Genomic DNA, 18,657 nt, shown 5'->3' with positions numbered 1-18,657 from the left:
GTTCATTTTTTGAATGTTCTTCTGAAACGGAAAGTGATAAAACAGGAGAACTTCTGGCAAGTAGGATTTTTAAAAAGCTGGCAGAATATGACCTGAGAAGTGGCTTTACTGCAAGTACTCAGGCACAAAAAGATGAGGATGGCCTAGTTGGCAAAGCAAGCTGGAGGAATTATGTGCCTTCGACTGAACTCTTCAGGCTTCAGACCAAGGTACTAGTCTTCTCTCTCCATAAATCTGCTTCATTAGCTTCAAAGTTCAGGATGGTGCTACACAAAGTAGCTACTCACCAGACTGCTGCTGGTCCACACTGACATGAGGAGCTAGTCCCAGAACGCAGCTTCCTTCACTGAGAAGCCAGCCAAACAAACAGTGTGCTTGAGAAAAGCTGGTGTTTACCTACCTATTTTTAACTGTTAGGCCAGAATATCATGAAAGGGAGTGTTAACATTCCTCAGTTGAAGGTTAGCATCCCTCAGTGGGTCCTGGGGTAAGACATTAATCTCCTAGGTTCTAAAACTGCTGAACTGCAATTCACACAAATTTCACATTGCAAAGTAAAGCACAAGTGTTGTAAGTACACTTTAAATATTAAAAGTTCTCAGGAATATGACTCAACATGTGAGCTTATATTAGAGATTAGCATTCCATTTGTGAAGCTAAATCACACTATAAATTTAGTTCTTGCACTGGTACTAAGACCCAATCTGATATCTGTAATTAACTTGTTTTGATGTAATATGCTCAATCTCTCAGCCATGTCTAATTCTTTGCAACCCCATCCACGGTAGCCTACCAGGCTCCTCCATCTGTGGAATTTTCCAGGCAAAAGTATAGTAAAGTAGAAAAGTAACTTGGTTTAGTGTCAGTTCAAGTCCCAACCCTTCCACTCTGTGATCCAGGGCAAGTCAGTCTTTCAGTCATCCACGTAATGAAAGTAATAAAAGTGTCCAGCTCGCAGAGAGGTAGACCAGCTGCCCGCAGCCTCCACCTGGAGAAATGCATGTGAAAACAGCATAGCACAGCAACAGTCTTTGAGCCAGAGTGTTGAGGTTTAGGTCCTGCTGCGACTGCTTGTCAGCTGTGTGACTTTGGACAACTTGCTTAAGTTTTCGTACCTCAGTGTCCTCATCTGCACAGTGGGTTCAGTGACAGTACTTCACAGGAAGCAGCTCACAAGAAAACAGCACTCCACACTAGGTGAAGGCCAGCTGGCACAATGTGTCACTCCTGTTAGTTTTCAAATTGTTGCCATAGATCCTTTCACCCATGTGCTTGCCTGCACCCCACCTTCGCCTCCACGCCCTGTGTTAGTTCACCTTGGACCTGGAGTCTGTCTGCTTCTCAGTTAGGATCCCAGGATCAGGCTTGCAACACTTCTGTAAGCATGTGATGAAGATCTGTCTTAGCTGGAGTGGGCAGAGTATGTGAGCACAAGGAAGGTAGTTTCAAAGAGCATGTTCAACATAATTTTATCTTCAGTAGAAAAGAGTCATTTTCATATTTCATCATAAGGACACATTTTAATGTTGAACAAAAGGAACCATGTTATTTAAAAGTTTGAGAAACATTGTTTCAAAGAATTATTAGAAGAAAAAAAGTATAATACTATTTTAAAAAACGTCCATACGTGAACCTCTCTACTGCTTTATTACAAATGCTACCAGATATAATACTTATTGTCCATAGTATTTATGAGATTCCCAATAATACTGTGTTTGCACATGAAGAAACTTCAATTTTACAGTATAGATGTCTTAATTCCCTGAGTGGAAAACATATTATTCATCACATAACTCATGTGATGAAATTGTAATAATGTGGCTGAAATTTTGTTTTGTTAATTTCTTAGGATGGATGCTGGAAACTTACACAAGAACTGGGATTTATATTAAAACTTAATACAAATATTTTAAACAGCTTTCTTGAGCAAAAAGGCATTCGATCTTTAGGTATGTCACTAGTTTTCTATTTATAAATGTCACGCTCTTAAATGTTACACGTTTTTGTAAACCAGTGTTCTAATATATTTGTTTCTTCCAGTCCAGCATTTCTCATGATGTACTCTGCATATAAGTTAAATAAGCAGGGTGACAATATATAGCCTTGATGTACTCCTTTTCCTATTTGGAACCAGTCTGATGTTCCATGTCCAGTTCTAACTGGTGCTTCCTGACCTGCATACAGATTTCTCAAGAGGCAGGTCAGGTGGTCTGGTATTCCCATCTCTTTCAGAATTTTCCACGGTTTATTGTGATCCACACAGTCAAAGGCTTTGGCATAGTCAATAAAGCAGAAATAGATGTTTTTCTGGAACTCTCTTGCTTTTTCCATGATCCAGCGGATGTTGGCAATTTGATCCCTGGTTCCTCTGCCTTTTCTAAAACCAGCTTGAACATCTGGAAGTTCACAGTTCACATATTGATGAAGCCTGACTTGGAGAATTTTGAACATTACGTTACTAGTGTGTGAGATGAGTGCAATTGTGCAGTAGTTTGAGCATTCTTTGGCATTGTCTTTCTTAAGGATTGGAATGAAAACTGACCTTTTCCAGTCCTGTGGCCACTGCTGAGTTTTCCAAATTTGCTGGCATATTGAGTGAGCATGTTCACAGCATCATCTTTCAGGATTTGAAATAGCTCAACTGGAATTCCATCACCTCCACTAGCTTTGTTCGTAGTGATGCTTCCTAAGGCCCACCTGACTTCACATTCCAGGATGTCTGGCTCTAGATGAGTGATCACACCATCGTGATTATCTGGGTCATGAAGATCTTTTTTGTACAGTTCTTCTGTGTATTCTTGCCACCTCTTCTTAATATCTTCTGCTTCTGTTAGGTCCATACCATTTCTGTCCTTTATCGAGCCCATCTTTGCATGAAATGTTCCCTTGGAAAGCTGGAATCAAGATTGCCGGGAGAAATATCAATAACCTCAGATATGCAGATGACACCACCCTTATGGCAGAAAGTGAAGAGGAACTAAAAAGCCTCTTGATGAAAGTGAAAGTGGAGAGTGAAAAAGTTGGCTTAAAGCTCAACATTCAGAAAATGAAGATCATGGCATCCAGTCCCACCACTTCATGGGAAATAGATGGGGAAACAGTGGAAACAGTGTCAGACTTTATTTTTGGGGGCTCCAAAATCACTGCAGATGGTGACTGCAGCCATGAAATTAAAAGACACTTACTCCTTGGAAGGAAAGTTATGACCAACCTAGATAGCATATTCAAAAGCAGAGACATTACTTTGCCAACAAAAGTCCGTCTAGTCAAGGCTATGGTTTTTCCTGTGGTCATGTATGGATGTGAGAGTTGGACTGTGAAGAAGGCTGAGCGCCGAAGAATTGATGCTTTTGAACTGTAGTGTTGGAGAAGACTCTTGAGAGTCCCTTGGACTGCAAGGAGATCCAACCAGTCCATTCTGAAAGAGGTCAGCCCTGGGATTTCTTTGGAAGGAATGATGCTAAAGCTGAAACTCCAGTACTTTGGCCACCTCATGCAAAGAGTTGACTCACTGGAAAAGACTCTGATGCTGGGAGGGATTGGGGGCAGGAGGAGAAGGGGACGACAGAGGATGAGATGGCTGGTTGGCATCACCGACTCAATGGACGTGAGTCTGAGTGAACTCCGGGAGTTGGTGATGGACAGGGAGGCCTGGCGTGCTGCGATTCATGGTCGCAAAGAGTCGGACACAACTGAGCGACTGAACTGAACTAAATATATTTGTTACATGTGAAAGGGATTATATTTGTTAATCATCAAAGGATGGGACTAGTTTCTAGTCATCTTTACCATTAAGTAGGGTACTACCTGTGCAGATCTATTTGCACGAGTAGCAATGACTGCTGTAGAAAGATCCAAGTAGCCTAAACACAAAGATCGCTTTCACACACACCTCATAGTCAGGTGTCGGTCCATAGGAAAGTCCCACCCCATACAGCGGTTTGGACACGTAGACTCCTTCTATACTGCAACTCGTCCATCACCAACATGTGTCTTTACAGTTACTCCTATTGAAAAGAAGAAGAAAAGATTACTCTGGCATCATCCACCTGGTAGACCAGAGGGAGAAAGAGAAAATGTGGCAAGGATGAGGCTCTGAGCCCCACCCAGATATTAACACAGGGAGTTGGGAAATGTACTCTTTGAATTGCACTTTGAATTGCATTAGACGAAATGTAACAATGAAAACTTGCACAAGCAGAGTGTTCTAGTTTCTGGAGTGAAAGAAGAGCTGATTAACTCCTGCCAATAACATTTATTAACCCTAGACAAAGTATTTTAAAACCACTCTCTGAAGGCCTGGAATATAATCAGAAGCAGGCAGAAACTAGCAGGGACACAAACTTTGAAAGAAGAGAAACAAATTAGGTGAGCTCCACTTTTATCCAGCTTTTCACCTGAAGGTGCGTCTCAGTTCACGAGGCACATGGAGGTTAGAACTGAAACAAAGTGTTCATGGGATGATGGCACAGGGGTCAGCGTTTGAGGCTGAGAGCACCTCGAAATTAAAGGTGAGAATACTTAATGGAGGGGACCGAAGAGCAGGGAGCTCTGAAAGCTGCACTGAAAGCTCCCTCAACTTTTGTTTTGGGATTGTGTGTTTGTTTTTTGTTGTATTGATTTATTTGCTTGTTTTTAGAGAAACAAACTGCTACATCTGCTAGTGGAAGAAAATGCTTTGGTTTGCTCTGAAGATTCTGCAATTGTTCAGGTGTATCATAGTTCATAGATTGCCATGAATAATGCTAATTAAATGCCAGTAAACTTTATTTATTCTTTTTGTATGGAATGTACAAATTTCGGGGGATGATCGTATCAGTGGGCCCTGTTCTTAACTTATGTAAAACATTCTCATCAATATTGGCATCATCTGTGTAATACTCCCAGTAGATTTTCTCAAAGTCTGTTCACTTAAAATTGTATGGAATGACATAATAAAAAAATCTGACTTACGCACACACACCTCCCTCAGATCCTTGGCTGTCCCCTAACCTATACATACACCAGTGTGCCTTCAAGGAATCCAGAAAAAAGCAACAATCCAGAAGCTAGAGGGCTGAGCAGAGATTTCAGCTGTCACCAAGTGTTAGGAAGACAGAATTTGGTGTTCAGATTACAACAATTTAGACTTGATAAATGTCTCAGGCTTTCCACTGAAACCCTAGAAGAGCCATAAAGACTGTATATCATGATCAAGGACTGTCTGACAGGATGAGGGGGGGGAAACTGAACAGTCCCACCCTAACAAGGCCTAAAGCAAAGCCTTCAGAGGATCCACCAGAACAAATGTAAAACTATGAAAGTCCTAGAAGGACACAAGGAAAACTGAAAAATTGAAACATATATGGAGATTATGCAACATGTTACAGAAGAAAACGTGAGTCAAAAGAGAAATTAAAAAATACCTTAAGACAAATGAAATTGGAAATTGTGGTGGTTGTTGTTTAGTTGCTAAGTCATGTCCAACTCTTGGGACCCCACGGACTGTAACCTGCCAGGCTCCTCTGTCACCTGGTGGCTCAGCGGTAAAGAATCCGCCTGCAATGCAGGATGTGCAGGTTTGGTCCCTAGGTCAGGAAGATCCCCTGGAGAAGAGAATGGCACCCACTCCAGTATCTTTGCCTAGGAAATCCCATGGAAAAGAAAAGAGAAAATGGAAATACAACATGGCAAGATTTATGGGATACAGCAAAAGCAGTTCTAAGAGAGAAGTTCATAGAGATAAATGCCTAATTAAAAAATAAGATGTTTAATAAGCAATCCAGCTTTTTCTGCAACCATTGAGATGATAATATGATCTTTATTCCTCGATTTGTTGAACACATTGATCAGTGTGTGCATATTAAACCGTGATCTTAACTCTTCTCTACATATTTTGCTAGAATTCACTGTGAAGCTGTCTGGTCCTGGACTTTTGTTTGTTGGGAGGATTTTGGTGTGTTTTTTTTTCCCCCTAATTCAGTCTCATTACTGATAACTGATCTGTTGATATTTTCTACTTTTCTTCCTGATTCAGCCTTCTTGTTGTTCAGTGGCTCAGTCGTGTCTAACTTTTTGCGACCCCATGGACTGTAGCACACCAGGCTTCCCTGTCCTTCACCACCTCCTGGAGCTTGCTGAAACTCATGTCCTTTAAGTTGGTAATGCCATACAACCACCTCATCCTCTGTATCCCCTTCTCCCCCTGCCTTCAATCTTTCCCCTCATAAGGGTCTTTTCTAATGAGTTGCCTCTTCCCATCAGATGGCCGAAGTATTGGAGCTTCAGCTTCAGCATCAGTCTTTCCAATGAATATTCAGGATTGATTTCCTTTAGGACTGACTGGTTTGATCTCCTTGCAGTCCCAGGGACTCATGAGTTTTCTCCAATACCACAATTCAAAAGCATCAGTTTTTCGGCATTCAGCCTTCTTTATGGTCCAACTCTCACATCCATACATCACTACTGGAAAAACTATAGCTTTGACTAGACAGACCTTTGTTGGCAAAGTAATGTTTCTGCTTTTTAATACACTGTCTAGGTTTGTCATAGCTTTTCTTCCAAGGAGCGTGCGTCTTTTAATTTCATGGCTGCAGTTACCATCTGCAATGATTTTGGATCCCAAGTAAATAAAGTCTCTCACTGTTTTCCCATATATTTGCCATGAAGTGATGGGACTAGATGCCATGATCTTAGTTTTTTGAATGTTGAGTTTTAAGCCAGCTTTTTAACTCTCTTTCACCTTCATAAAGAGGCTCTGTAGTTCTTCTTTGCTTTCTGCCATAAGGGTGGTGTCATCTGCATATCCGAGGTTATTGATATTTCTCCCAGCAATCCTGATTCCAGTTTGTGCTTCATCCAGCCTGGCATTTCACATGATGTACTCTGCATAGAAGTTAAACAAGCAGGGTGACAATATACAGCCTTAACGTGCTCCTTTCTGAATTTTGAACCAGTCCGTTGTTCCATGCCTGGTTCTAACTGTTGTTTCTTGACCTGCATACAGGTTTCTCAGGAGGCAGGTAAGGTGGTCTGATATTCCCATCTCTTTAAGAATTTTCCACAGTTTGTTGTGATTCACACCATCAAGGGCTTCAGCATAGTCAGCAAAGCAGAAATAGATGTTTTTCTGGAATTCTCTTGTTTTTTTTGTATGATCCAGTGGATGTTGGCAATTTGTCCTCTGGTTCCTCTACTTTTTCTAAATCCAACTAGGACACCTGGAAATTCTCAGTTCACATACTGTTGGAGCCTCGCTTGGAGAATTTTGAGCATTACTTTGCTAGCGTGTGAAATGAGTGCAGTTGTGCAATAGTTTGAACATTCTTTTGCATTGCCTTTCTTTGGGATTGGAATGAAAACTGACCTTTTCCAGTCCTATGGCTACTGCTGAGTTTTCCAAATTTACTGGCATATTGAATACAGCACTTGGGAGATCCAGTCTTGGAAGATCATATATCGCTAGGAATTTTTGCATTTCCTCTGTGCTGTGTTTAGTCAATCAGTCGTGTCCGACTCGTTGTGACCCCATGGTTTGCAACCTTCCAGACTTCTCTGTCCATGGGGATTCTCCAGGCAAGAATACTGGAGTGCGTTGCCATGCTTCCTCCAGGGAATCATCACAACCTAGGGACAGAACCCAGGTCCTCCCACATTGCAGGCATTTCCTCTAAATTGTCCATTTTCTTGGCATATAACTGTTCATAGTCATCGACGATCACTTTCAAAAGCAGTGTATGTCACAGGAATGTCAGTCCCCAGATCAGAAGAGTGTTTATTTTGAAAAGCTGAGGGAAGGTTGGAGTGTAAGTGGATGGATTGGAGGACGTATACAAGGGGGGCTTCAACTTAAAATATTTTCTTTCTTTTAAAGAAAAGAGAAAAATTCAAAACGTGGAAAACTGTTAAGAGTAGATAAGCTATGAGGTGATGGGGATATTCATCATATTGTTTTTTCTACTTTTCTGTAGGCTTCAGATATTTTTTAAAAAACCATTGAGTGACTTTGTTGTGGTGATGCAAACAGTGCTACGTATCGGACATTTTGGAAACAGTTAATTGACCTGGGAAACTACAGGTGTACATAGGCGTGTATGTAATTCAAGTTGTTTCTTTCTCTTGTTACTCTAATGATGATGAAGGTTGTAGGAGAGGAAAAATAACTCTCTCTCTACCCTTCTGGTTCTTGGCTGAGACTCCCCTGTAATTAAAGGTTAACAAGAGAGAAACAACTTGAATTACATACGTGCATATGTACGTGTATGTATGGGAGCCAAAGAAACATGAGACTCAAAAGGCAGCCAGGCAGCTGAGAAAGGGAGAGGGACAGGGGCTGTAGGGCTCCCTGGAGGGTGGGGAATGGGCAGGTGAGGGGACAGAATGTGTGGTAGACAGATATTTGCACTGCCTGGCGATCAGTCTCTTGATGGAAGACTGGCAACAGCTCTCTTCCTGTTATAGCCCCTCTCCTAATTTATTTTAGACTGTTGTGGGTGGGGGATGTAGTAAAAAGCTTTTCCTGAGTCTCCTAAGTGTTGATTGCCTTTAGCTTTTCACCAAAGTGGTAGATTCTGGGGTGGCTTATTTTGAACCCAAAAAGATGTGGAAAGTTTGGTTTCACAAAGTTTGGGATTGGAAAAGTAACAATATTTAAAATGAAAATATTTGTATAAAGTCATCTCAAATACATAGGTTGCATTTAGAAAATAAAAATGGGTCAATTTCTGGGCTCAGTAGATATAAGTATTCATTTTCAATGTTGGTATTTTTCATAATAGAGTAAAATATCTTGATTTGGATAAGGACACTGGTTACCTGTATGCACTGTTAAAATCATCAAAGAGAGCAATTTATTGATCTTGAAAAGCAAAAAGGTTTTAATCTCACACTTCATAAAGCAGGCAGACTCCAGTCTCGAGCCCAGAGAAGGCACAGTAAGGAAGGGGCTCTTAGCTTTTATAGGAGGGGGCAGCAGGGGACAGGAGGTGCCTCTGATTGACTGATGCATATCCGACTTCTCAGAAAGACCCAGGAACAAAAAAATAAGCAGAGACCCTAGGAGCTGATTTAAGAGTTGCAGGCTTGGCTGCCTGAGTGTGTAGTGCTTCTGGTCAAGCAGAGCATTTACAGGAACATGAAAATTATCTAAATTTTGTTTTACTGACAGGGCCCCCAAGGCACCAGTAGTGCTAGAAAGTCTATTCCAAGACTACTGATCACTTAGGAATAATTTGATATTAATACAGTGGTCTAATCAATGTATCAGTTGTTCATCTGTTGTATGCTTAGGTTTATCCCCCTGAGGTATTTGCAGCAGGAGCCTAGAAACTAAATTTCTTTCCGTGAACTTCGCACATCTCTGGTTATGTGGAAAGTTAGGGTGCAGGGGGGACTCTGGATGGAATTCAGTTTCCTAACAACCATCAGCATATTATGATAAACCCTTGTTCCAGTTGCCCTCCTTTTTTATTTAAATAGCTGGTTAGTTAAGGACCTTGTTAAGTATTACAGAGTTTTGTGATGTGCTCATGTGTTATGGTTTAATAGTAATATTAATGTAATTCTTCAACAGAACTGTTATAAACAGGTACCGTTTGGGATGCAGTGTCTCTAACAGACATAAACAAATGCTTCACTTCCAGGTATAAGAGGAAGAGAGCGCCTTCTAGACCTGATCGCCACGTTTCTAGTGCTGCAGTTCCTTCGCACCAAGTTGGAACAGGAGGGAATAATCGTCAAATCGCTGATGAGACTGGATGATGCTTCCATTCCCAGGTGACTTTAACTCATTTATATTTTCAGTCATTTCTTTTATTATATTTGCTTATTTATTTGCCCTCAGCCTGTTTGTTTCATCTTGTTTGTTTTCATCATGAGCAAAAGAAGCTATAGCAAGTGTATGTGTGTCGGCCAGGTTTTTATTGTACTGTTTTGTGGATCCAGTGTAATAATTATGGAGAGTAATTCCTAAATTAACAATGATGCCCCTCTTCCCCACAGAATTATCTTAATCAAGAAAAGAAATTGTTTAGGCTACAGGGAAATACATTCCTATTAGGTACCCTAGTTAGCAACCAAACTCTTTCAGTGGATTTCTTGTAATAAGCAAGACACGGGTAGAGAGCAGGCCAGGAAGCAACTTTAGGTGCTCATAAATAGCACCCCAAGTCTTAAAGCATTATGTATAAGGCTAAAGGAAAATTTGTCTATATTTTTTTTATTCCAGAAAATAGTGGAGTAAATAGGGAATGATTTTTTTTTTATTTTTTAAGTTTTTGTGTATAATAAGCCTCTACATTTTGAAATCATCTTTGAATTTATCTTTAAAAATTAACAAAATTTTTCACATCCATGAGTCTTTTATTGGTCATTTATATGCCAGGTAGCAGCGTCAGCAAAAACAAACAAAACAAGTGTTTCCACCTAAAACAGCATCTTGTCTCCTCATTTGCCTTTTCATGGAGTGCTTCTCTCCCAACTCTAGATCCACATAGATGAAAACAGCTTTACTGGCAACAGATCTTAAGGGGAAAAATATTGATCAGGAGGCAAGAAAGCTATTGATAAACACCTCCCAAATACAAAAATACTAGCCAGCAGTTACTACACCAACTAGCAGTTTCACATACAGTCTCCCTTTAAGGCTAAGATGATCCTATTTTATAAGGGGTAGAGGCAACAAGTTCCAAGAGAATTCAACCTTCTTTGAAACTAGCCCACATGCTCTACAGCAGACACTATAAGCACAGCTTTTATGGCCACCGAGACCAGGGTTCAGATCCAATGGGAAAGGGAACTGGAGAGTAACAATTTCTTTAAACACTTTTACATTGAATAAAAGTGGATCATAATTTATGCTGATCAATTACAAATCAGCTATGTTTTTACAAAGTAATTGGAAGTAACTATTTTACAACTATTTCCTATTTGAAAACATTTTTTCAAGGCTGTAGTTCACAAGTGTGTGTATGGAGGGCAGGGATGTGGAAAAGATGAAGATGGATTATTTAGTTAAAAAAAAAAGGCTCAACCATTTCTTAACTACCTTGTAAGAAGCTGCAGCGAAGTATAAGCACAGAGATAACTGTTCAAGGGAGCCTCTCACCGGAGCTCTCCCACTGTGTGCGGGTCAGACAGTGTTTTCACAGGAAACGGCTCAGAGAGTTACTGTGCTGCTGGGTCCTGGTTCAGTGCTCCTCTCACTACAGCACATGGCTTGTATGTGCTTTTGGAAAATCTAACATTTCCTGGGCCTGGGACAAGCATACAAATAGAGATTCACATGCTATATGTCTTAAGTATTTAAAAATTGCAGATTAAACCTTCAGTTAAATATGTTTAAAGCTCTACTCCAACAAATACAACTTTGTAACCACCTAGAAGACCAGGTTCAGATTTAGAATTCTGGGGCCTCCCTAAGTTTTATGCTTAAATGTGGCAGCGTGTGACAAGTGTGTAAGTTCTGGGGCCCCAGCCCTTGGCTGATGCCTGGTACCACGGAGGCCTTGGGGGCAGGTATGAACACCCTGCTCGCTCATCGAAGCCGCATCTGTACCCATGCATATGGTACAGTGTTGTGTGTGTACACATATGCACACACACATACACAGTGTTTTTTCAAAAAAGGCAAGATAAGGGGAAAACTAACAAAACTAATAAAATATTTTCTTTGGGGGAGAAGGAGGAGACAGGATGGAAGTTAGGTTTCTCATGTACTTTGTTTTATGATTTTGACTTTGAAACTGTGTAAATCTTTTACCTAATAAAGACCAGGTATCAGAGAACAGAGATTGAGCATGTTAAATTATACCATGGAAATGTAGTCAGCAGTGTCTGGAATATGAGGAAATAAATGACAAGAGAAAAAAGAGAGGAGAGGTGAAACCTATAAATTAAAGGACATTTAAAAAAAATAGAAGGACGTTTGAAAGGAGGCAAACGTAGCCCTCATTTGGATCCTGATTTGAACAAGACCCATTGTACTTTTTTCTTTTAAAAAAAGACAGGGAAATTTAAACATTACCTGAATATTTTGTGATATTAAAGAATATTCATAACTATTTTTAAGTTTCACATTTAAGAAAAAGTTGTCATCTCTTAGAGATAATATAGACGAAACTAAAATAAATAAGTAAATCTACTTGTACCTTCTCACAAGGACTGATTAAATTCTCCACTTCTGGGGAATTCCCTGCTGGTCCAGTGGCTAGGACTCCACAGTCACTGCCAACAACCCAGGTTCAATCCCTGTTCTTAGAACTAAGATCACACAAGCCACGCAGCTCAGCCATAAATAAATTAATAAATTCTCTACTCCCAACAGCATCAGACCAGAGAAGGCACTGGCAACCCACTCCAGTACTCTTGCCTGGAAAATCCCATGGATGGAGGAGCCTGGTGGGCTGCAGTCCATGGGGTCGCTAAGAGTCGGACACGACTGAGCGACTTCACTTTCACTTTTCACTTTCATGTATTGGAGAAGGAAATGGCAACCCACTCCAGTGTTCTTGCCTGGAGAATCCCAGGGATGAGAGCCTCGTGGGCTGCCATCTATGGGGTCGCACAGAGTTGGACACGACTGAAGCGACTTAGCAGCAGCAGCAGCAGCAGTAGCAACAGCATCAGACACAAAGGAGGTACTCATAAAATAATTAACTGAGCATTTTACTATATGTAAGCAACATGTTTTAAATGAATATCTGGAAAAATACATTGAAGAACTAGTGGAAGGGACTGTTTGATTTACAGGCACAACCAGTGAGCCACCTCCTCTTTTTAAATCTTTTCCAATTATGATAGCCACTGGAATAACTTTGAGTCTCCTTTTGAATTGTAGTGGCACAAACTATTAAGTGAAGATTTTGAAAAACGGTGAAGTATATTCCATCACACATCATAACACCCATGCTGTTACCCTATCACTGTTATTGTGTGGGCAAAATTATTTGTTGGCACTTTACAACAATATTTTAAGGAATTTTTGTTTCGTATTTATGCATATTTAAAGCTTTTATATATTTTCGGCTTCATGATATATATAACATTAATGCAGTAGCACATTGCTTGGAGGTATATGATCAAAATTTTCATTTTAGTAGAACCATGAAAATTTAGAGGCCATTTGGATTCGTGAGAATATTTAAAATCATCTTGCTGCTTTCAGTAGTTAGTAACTGTCAATAAACTAATAATTAGTGGGTCTTTTTAACCATGTTGGGTATGCCAGCTATTTAGTATGTTCATGTCATCATATTCAGCTAACATTTATTGATTGCCCACTTTGTGCCAGAGACTGTTTAAATTCATGCTTTTTGTTAATCCCCACAGCAAACTCATAGGATCTTGTATCACTGTCATAACTGAAGAAACAGACTTCCAGTGATAAATGAAAGCTCTAACAATATCACACAACTAGAGAATTCCCTGGTGGTCCAGTGGTTAGGACTCTGCAGGTTCACCACTGAGGGCCAGGGTTCAGTCCCTAGTCAGGGAACTAAAATCCCACAAGACAGGTGGCCAACAACAACAAAAAACCAATATCACAACCAGTGAGTGCTCTGTGATCACAGAGGCAGGATTTGAACCCAGCTCTTAACCACCACACTACTCTGATGGCCTTTTCCCAGTTCATGGGGGGGCGGGGAAGATGGAGAAAATTCTCCAGGTTTTCAGTTTCCCCCATATTCTTTAGTATATATCAACATTTGTTTGCTAGCAAGTTCTAGCAGACAACAAAACAATGAGGAAGTAGCTAACTCATACTAATGAGCAGTCCCACGGTTTTTCTGAGTCTTTAGTTTGAATAATTGACACCATTTTCTGGACACAAACTTGAAGTTTTTATGTTACGCACATTTTACAAGTAAGTTGTTCCTCGTTTGTGTGCTAAAATTAGATATATACCAGTATCTTGGGTGACTCTCAGGTACTTTACAAGTAAACAATGGAGTTGAGAATTCCTGGGACAATAAAAAGGAGAGAGAAATGAAAGCCTTTGTAAAATAGCATCAAGCTTGTCCTTGAAGTATAGAAAGGAGATGACAACAAGCAAACATGTAAAGGGCCAGAGAAGCGATAGTTGTCCTGGAGCGAGAAGAACATGTGTCACATGCGGGGAAGCTGGGCAGTGAGGGGGCTACTCTGTTTCCAAGTAGTTGAATAAGTTAAATGCACCATGTCAGACAGGTGGAAGAACTTTCACAAAACGTCAGAGGAAAAATAAAAGAGAACTGCTTTTATTAAGTATCTTAATTTTTGACAGATTTTGTCTGATTTACATAATGTGCTAGATTTGGCACCACATGACATTTCGTATGTAATTATATTCTGAAATTGATGGAAAGATGTGTTTAATCTAGGAATATTCCCTGGGATTGCGAGAAAATAAAGAAAGCCAGTGAGTGGCTCAGAAGAACTGAAGGGCAGTACCCATCCATCTGCCAGCGGCTGGAGCTGGGTAAAGACTGGGACTCCGCCACCAAGCAGCTGCTGGGTATCCTGCCCAGAGATGCCGCCTCCCCTCCTCACAGGCTCCTTAAGCACAGCCAAGGCTGACGCACATGCACTTGTCTTTTAACATGCACTCATGCCTCATGTATATGATAATCAGATATAATAGATGCCTATAATGAAATCTAATTATGATTTTATTCAGTATAGCAATCACTTTAAAATAAATGGAAAAAGGCTATTGTTTCAGTGAACTAACAAGCAACTATACAATAAAAATTTCAAGGAATTCCCTGGTGGTCCAGTGGTTAGGACTCCAAGCTTTTAACACTGTGATTCTGGGTTTGATCCCTGGTCAGGGAACAAAGATCCCACAAGCCAAGCAGTACAACCAAAAAAAACTTTTTTAGATAAAAATTCTAATATTACAGACTTTTTCTTTAACCAGAGGTTGGGGAGGGTGGAGATTGGATGAAGGTGATCATAAGGTATAAACTTCCAGTTACACAATAAATAAGTACTAGGATGTAATATGCAGCATTAAAATATACTTAACACTGCTGTATAGTACATGTGAAAGTTGTTCAGAGACTAAATCCTGAGTTTTCATCACAAGGAAAAAATGATTTTCTTCTTCTTTTACTCTATATCTGTATGAGGTGGTGGATATTCACTAAACTTACTGTGATCATCATTTCCTGATGTTTGAGAGTCAGATCATGCTGCTGCCATCTTAATCTTATACTGTGCTATATGTCAATTATATCTCAATAAAACTGGGAGAAAAAATTAAATCACTACCCTCTTTGACCTATAAACTCCACTGGTAGGAATTGTACTTATAGAAATTAATCTTACAGAAACATGGACACATTGACACGTGCAGGTATCATATGTGCATATATACATAGTGCCATCACCCAGCGTGTGCAATAGAGCTCATTTTAAAAGTTATATAAATAGGTGTTTATGAGATAGAACTCTATAATGTCATATTCCAAACTAGTTACCTTTGTGGAATAGAAACTTTATTTCTGTCTTACACACTTTGAATTTTAAAAGTTGAAATTAAAAAAATTAAAAATTTTTACAGGGAATGTATATATTTAGTTTTTATTTCACAAATACATAAAAGCAGAGTAAATAGTGTAATGACCCCCATCAAGACTTAAAGTATTTTGTCAATTTTTTTACATGTATAACAGTCTTCTCTCCCCTCTTGCTGTCTTACCGAATGTCTCACATTCGGATATGTCTGGCTGTGTCCATTTCTTTTTCCCCATATTTCCTGTAAACTGGGAATTAAATCTGTAGTCCCAAGGAGATTAAGGATCAACATTTTTGTCAACCTGAACCATGAAGTCTGGTTGATCTGCTTTAATAATGTTAACACTGATTAGCAGGTTTCCTATATGAAGTTGTTTCCGTACAACCAGCATATATCTGTGGAGAGATATACTTTGACATCCAATTCCTTATCAGTCTTTCAGCTAATGATGCTGTTGTCTGAATCATTTTAAGAAATATTGTGATTCTCTATTTTATTTCCTTCTCATTAGCTAGAATTCTGAAATAATAAGCTGTCCCCCATCAACTAATATTGCTTTATAATATTTTTTAAATTATAATTTAAATATTTTATTTTATTTAAAATATTTTATTTAATATTGTAAATATCTCAAGTTATTAGAATTGCTGTCCTTCTTTAGAGGCTGAGAGTCCCTGGAGGGCAGGCTGTGATGTATTTATCTTTATGTTCCTAACGCCTAGGATGCTCTTAGCGAGCCAGCACAAAGATCTGCTGCATCAGTCGTAATCTGTTAATTTAAAAGAGTTAATTTTGTAAATTAAGTTGTCAACTAAAAACTGTCACTTGCCATCTGCCTCTACAAGGATGAGGTCATTAGTCACTGCAGTCTCTGACCTACAACACCCCCTAAAAGGAACTTGGGGCCAGGATTAGGAATGAGGCTCTGTGCTCTGGGAAAAACTCGCAGGACTGGCTTCAGATAGATATTTTCTGGAGATTTTATGAGCCCAATTCTCACACCTCCTCATACCTAGAAAAGCACTAAAGTCATTAAAAAGGACATCTGCTCCAAGCAACTAGCAGCGGCCCTCTGCCAAAGCAGGTGCTTGAGTGTGAGTACCCTCTTCACTGAAGTCACACCTGTGCTGAGCCCCCACCTCTTTGGAGCAGTTCCTCCAGTGCTGGAGAGAGCCTGTCATCTGCATAGAGTTCTCATTTTACCCCAAATAAGACTTCGCTCACAATTCTCACCTTGTGCATTTATATTAATCAACAAAATTCAAGGTTAAAGAAAAAGCTCCACTGCCACAAAGTCTCTATTTGCTTATTTGCAATTCAAAGAGAAAAATATTTCACCTAACTACTGTGGGAGCAAAGAAGAACTAAAGAGCCTCTTAATGAAAGTGAAAGAGTGAAAAAGTTGGCTTAAAACTCAACATTCAGAAAACTAAGATCATGCATCCGGTCCCATCACTACATGGCAAATAGATGGGGAAACAGTAGAAACAGTGACAGACTATTTTTTTGGGCTCCAAAATCACTGCAGATGGTGATTGCAGCCATGAAATAAAAAGATGCTTACTCCTTGGAAGAAAAGTTATGACCAACCTAGCAGCATATTAAAAAGCAGAGATATTACTTTGCCAACAAAGGTCTGTCTAGTTAAGGCTATGGTTTTTCCAGTAGTCTGAGAGTTGGACTGTGAAGAATGCTGAGCACTGAAGAATTGATGCTTTTGAACTGTGGTGTTGGAGAAGACTCTTGAGAATCCCTTGGACTGCAAGGAGATCCAACTCTTTAGGATTGACAATCCTAAAGGGAAACGAGTCCTGAATATTCATTGGAAGGACTGATGGTTAAGCTGAAACTCCAATACTTTGGCCACCTGATGCGAAGTACTGACTCATTGGAAAAGACCCTTATGCTGGGAAAGATTGAAGGCAGGAGAAGGGGACAACAGAGGATGAGATGGTAAGATGGCATCACCGACTCGATGGACATGAGTTTGATTAAGCTCCGGGAGCTGGTGATGGCCAGGGAGGCCTAGTGTGCTGCAGTCCATGGGGTCGCGAAGAGTCGGACACGACTGAGCGACTGAACTGAAATGTGGGCGAGAATTCATTTGGGGGGGGGGGCACTTTTTGTCAATCACTTATAACCTGGGCAAATTACTTTTTATCACGTTCTCTGATTTTCCGGGGGGGGGGGGGATGGAGGGGCGGAGAATCCCACCTAGAACTTGGAAAATAAACGTTTTCCTTATCTTTAAACAGCACGCCCCTAAACCGTAACAGCACTGAGTTGCGTTTGATTGGATCCTAGGCGTTTATCCTAGCTACATCACCCAGATAAGAATCCCGGTATCTGGACAGCATCCGGCCAGGGAAGAGGTTTCGCCGGGTATCTTTCTGGCCCGCCTGCTCCACTGCCCGCCCGCTTCCCGCAAGCCCCGCCCGCCGCGCTCCCCACGGCGCTCCCCACGGCGCTCCCCACGGCGCTCCCCACGGCGCTCCCCACGGCGCTCCGGCGCTCCCCGCCCCGCCCACCGCGATGCCCAAGTCCCTCAAGCCCCGCCCCCCGTCGCTGCCCGAGACTCTCGCCGCGGCCTTACGTCACGGCTCTTCCTTCCGCCCAAGGCACCTCCCGCCTTGGCCCGCCCACCCGCTTCCTGTGGGCGGTGCAGGGCTGAGGCGCGCCCGCGTTTACGTGTTTGTTGTGCGCGCGCGTCGCATCTCGGTCCCGAGCCCGCCATTGGCGCTTTCCAGTTAACCGCGCCCGACTGACCGGGGTTCGGGACTGAGAGAGGGGCCCGCGTAGCGGCCCCTCTCCTGGCAGCTCGGAGAGCTCCGTTATGGCGGAGGCGAAGGCGGAGGCGGAAGGAGCGAGCGTGGCTACAGTTCCTGGTTCGGGTGCCGACGGCAGTGGTCAGTTGCCTGCAGTCGAAGGAGAGGGATTTGGGGCGAGGGGTAAAGAGAAGGACGCGGCCGCGAAAGGAAAAGAGGCCGGCGGGGACAGCGAGGAGGACGGCGAGAATGTGTTCGAAGTGGAGAAGATCCTGGACATGAAGACTGAAGGGGTAGGTGCGGGCCCGGGGTGATGCTGCCCGCGCAGAGGGGGCTCCGGAGGCGATGTGGCGGAGGTCCACGGCGCGGGGGCGCTGAAATCTCGGCTCCCTCCTAGGCCGCCGTCCTCGGCGCGAG

The 18,657-nt window shown here is 41.5% G+C and overlaps 2 protein-coding genes across 3 annotated transcripts in view; both read left to right on the top strand.

Annotated features, from left to right (window-relative positions):
* PARP4 (poly(ADP-ribose) polymerase family member 4) overlaps window positions 1-16,033 on the top strand; it is a 77,103-nt gene extending 61,070 nt beyond the window's left edge. The window contains 4 exon segments of the mRNA XM_070380564.1: window positions 3-209; window positions 1,850-1,949; window positions 9,621-9,753; window positions 14,337-16,033. Coding sequence (XP_070236665.1) covers window positions 3-209; window positions 1,850-1,949; window positions 9,621-9,753; window positions 14,337-14,532 — 636 coding nt within the window. The 3' untranslated portion in view covers window positions 14,533-16,033.
* Window positions 16,034-18,131: 2,098 nt separating this feature from the next.
* The window catches only part of MPHOSPH8 (M-phase phosphoprotein 8), a 45,183-nt gene continuing 44,657 nt past the window's right edge, over window positions 18,132-18,657 (top strand). For both annotated transcript variants that reach the window (XM_005888733.3, XM_070380561.1), the window contains exon 1: window positions 18,132-18,533. In XM_005888733.3, the coding sequence (XP_005888795.2) occupies window positions 18,309-18,533 (225 nt within the window). In that variant the 5' untranslated portion in view covers window positions 18,132-18,308. The remainder of the gene's footprint in view (window positions 18,534-18,657) is intronic.

The sequence above is a fragment of the Bos mutus genome, chromosome 12, assembly GCF_027580195.1.
Source record: "Bos mutus isolate GX-2022 chromosome 12, NWIPB_WYAK_1.1, whole genome shotgun sequence".
In the NCBI taxonomy this organism is placed as follows: Eukaryota; Metazoa; Chordata; class Mammalia; order Artiodactyla; family Bovidae; genus Bos; species Bos mutus.
The sequence above is the reverse complement of the archived record's forward strand: the minus strand, read 5'-3'. Positions and strand labels throughout refer to the sequence as shown.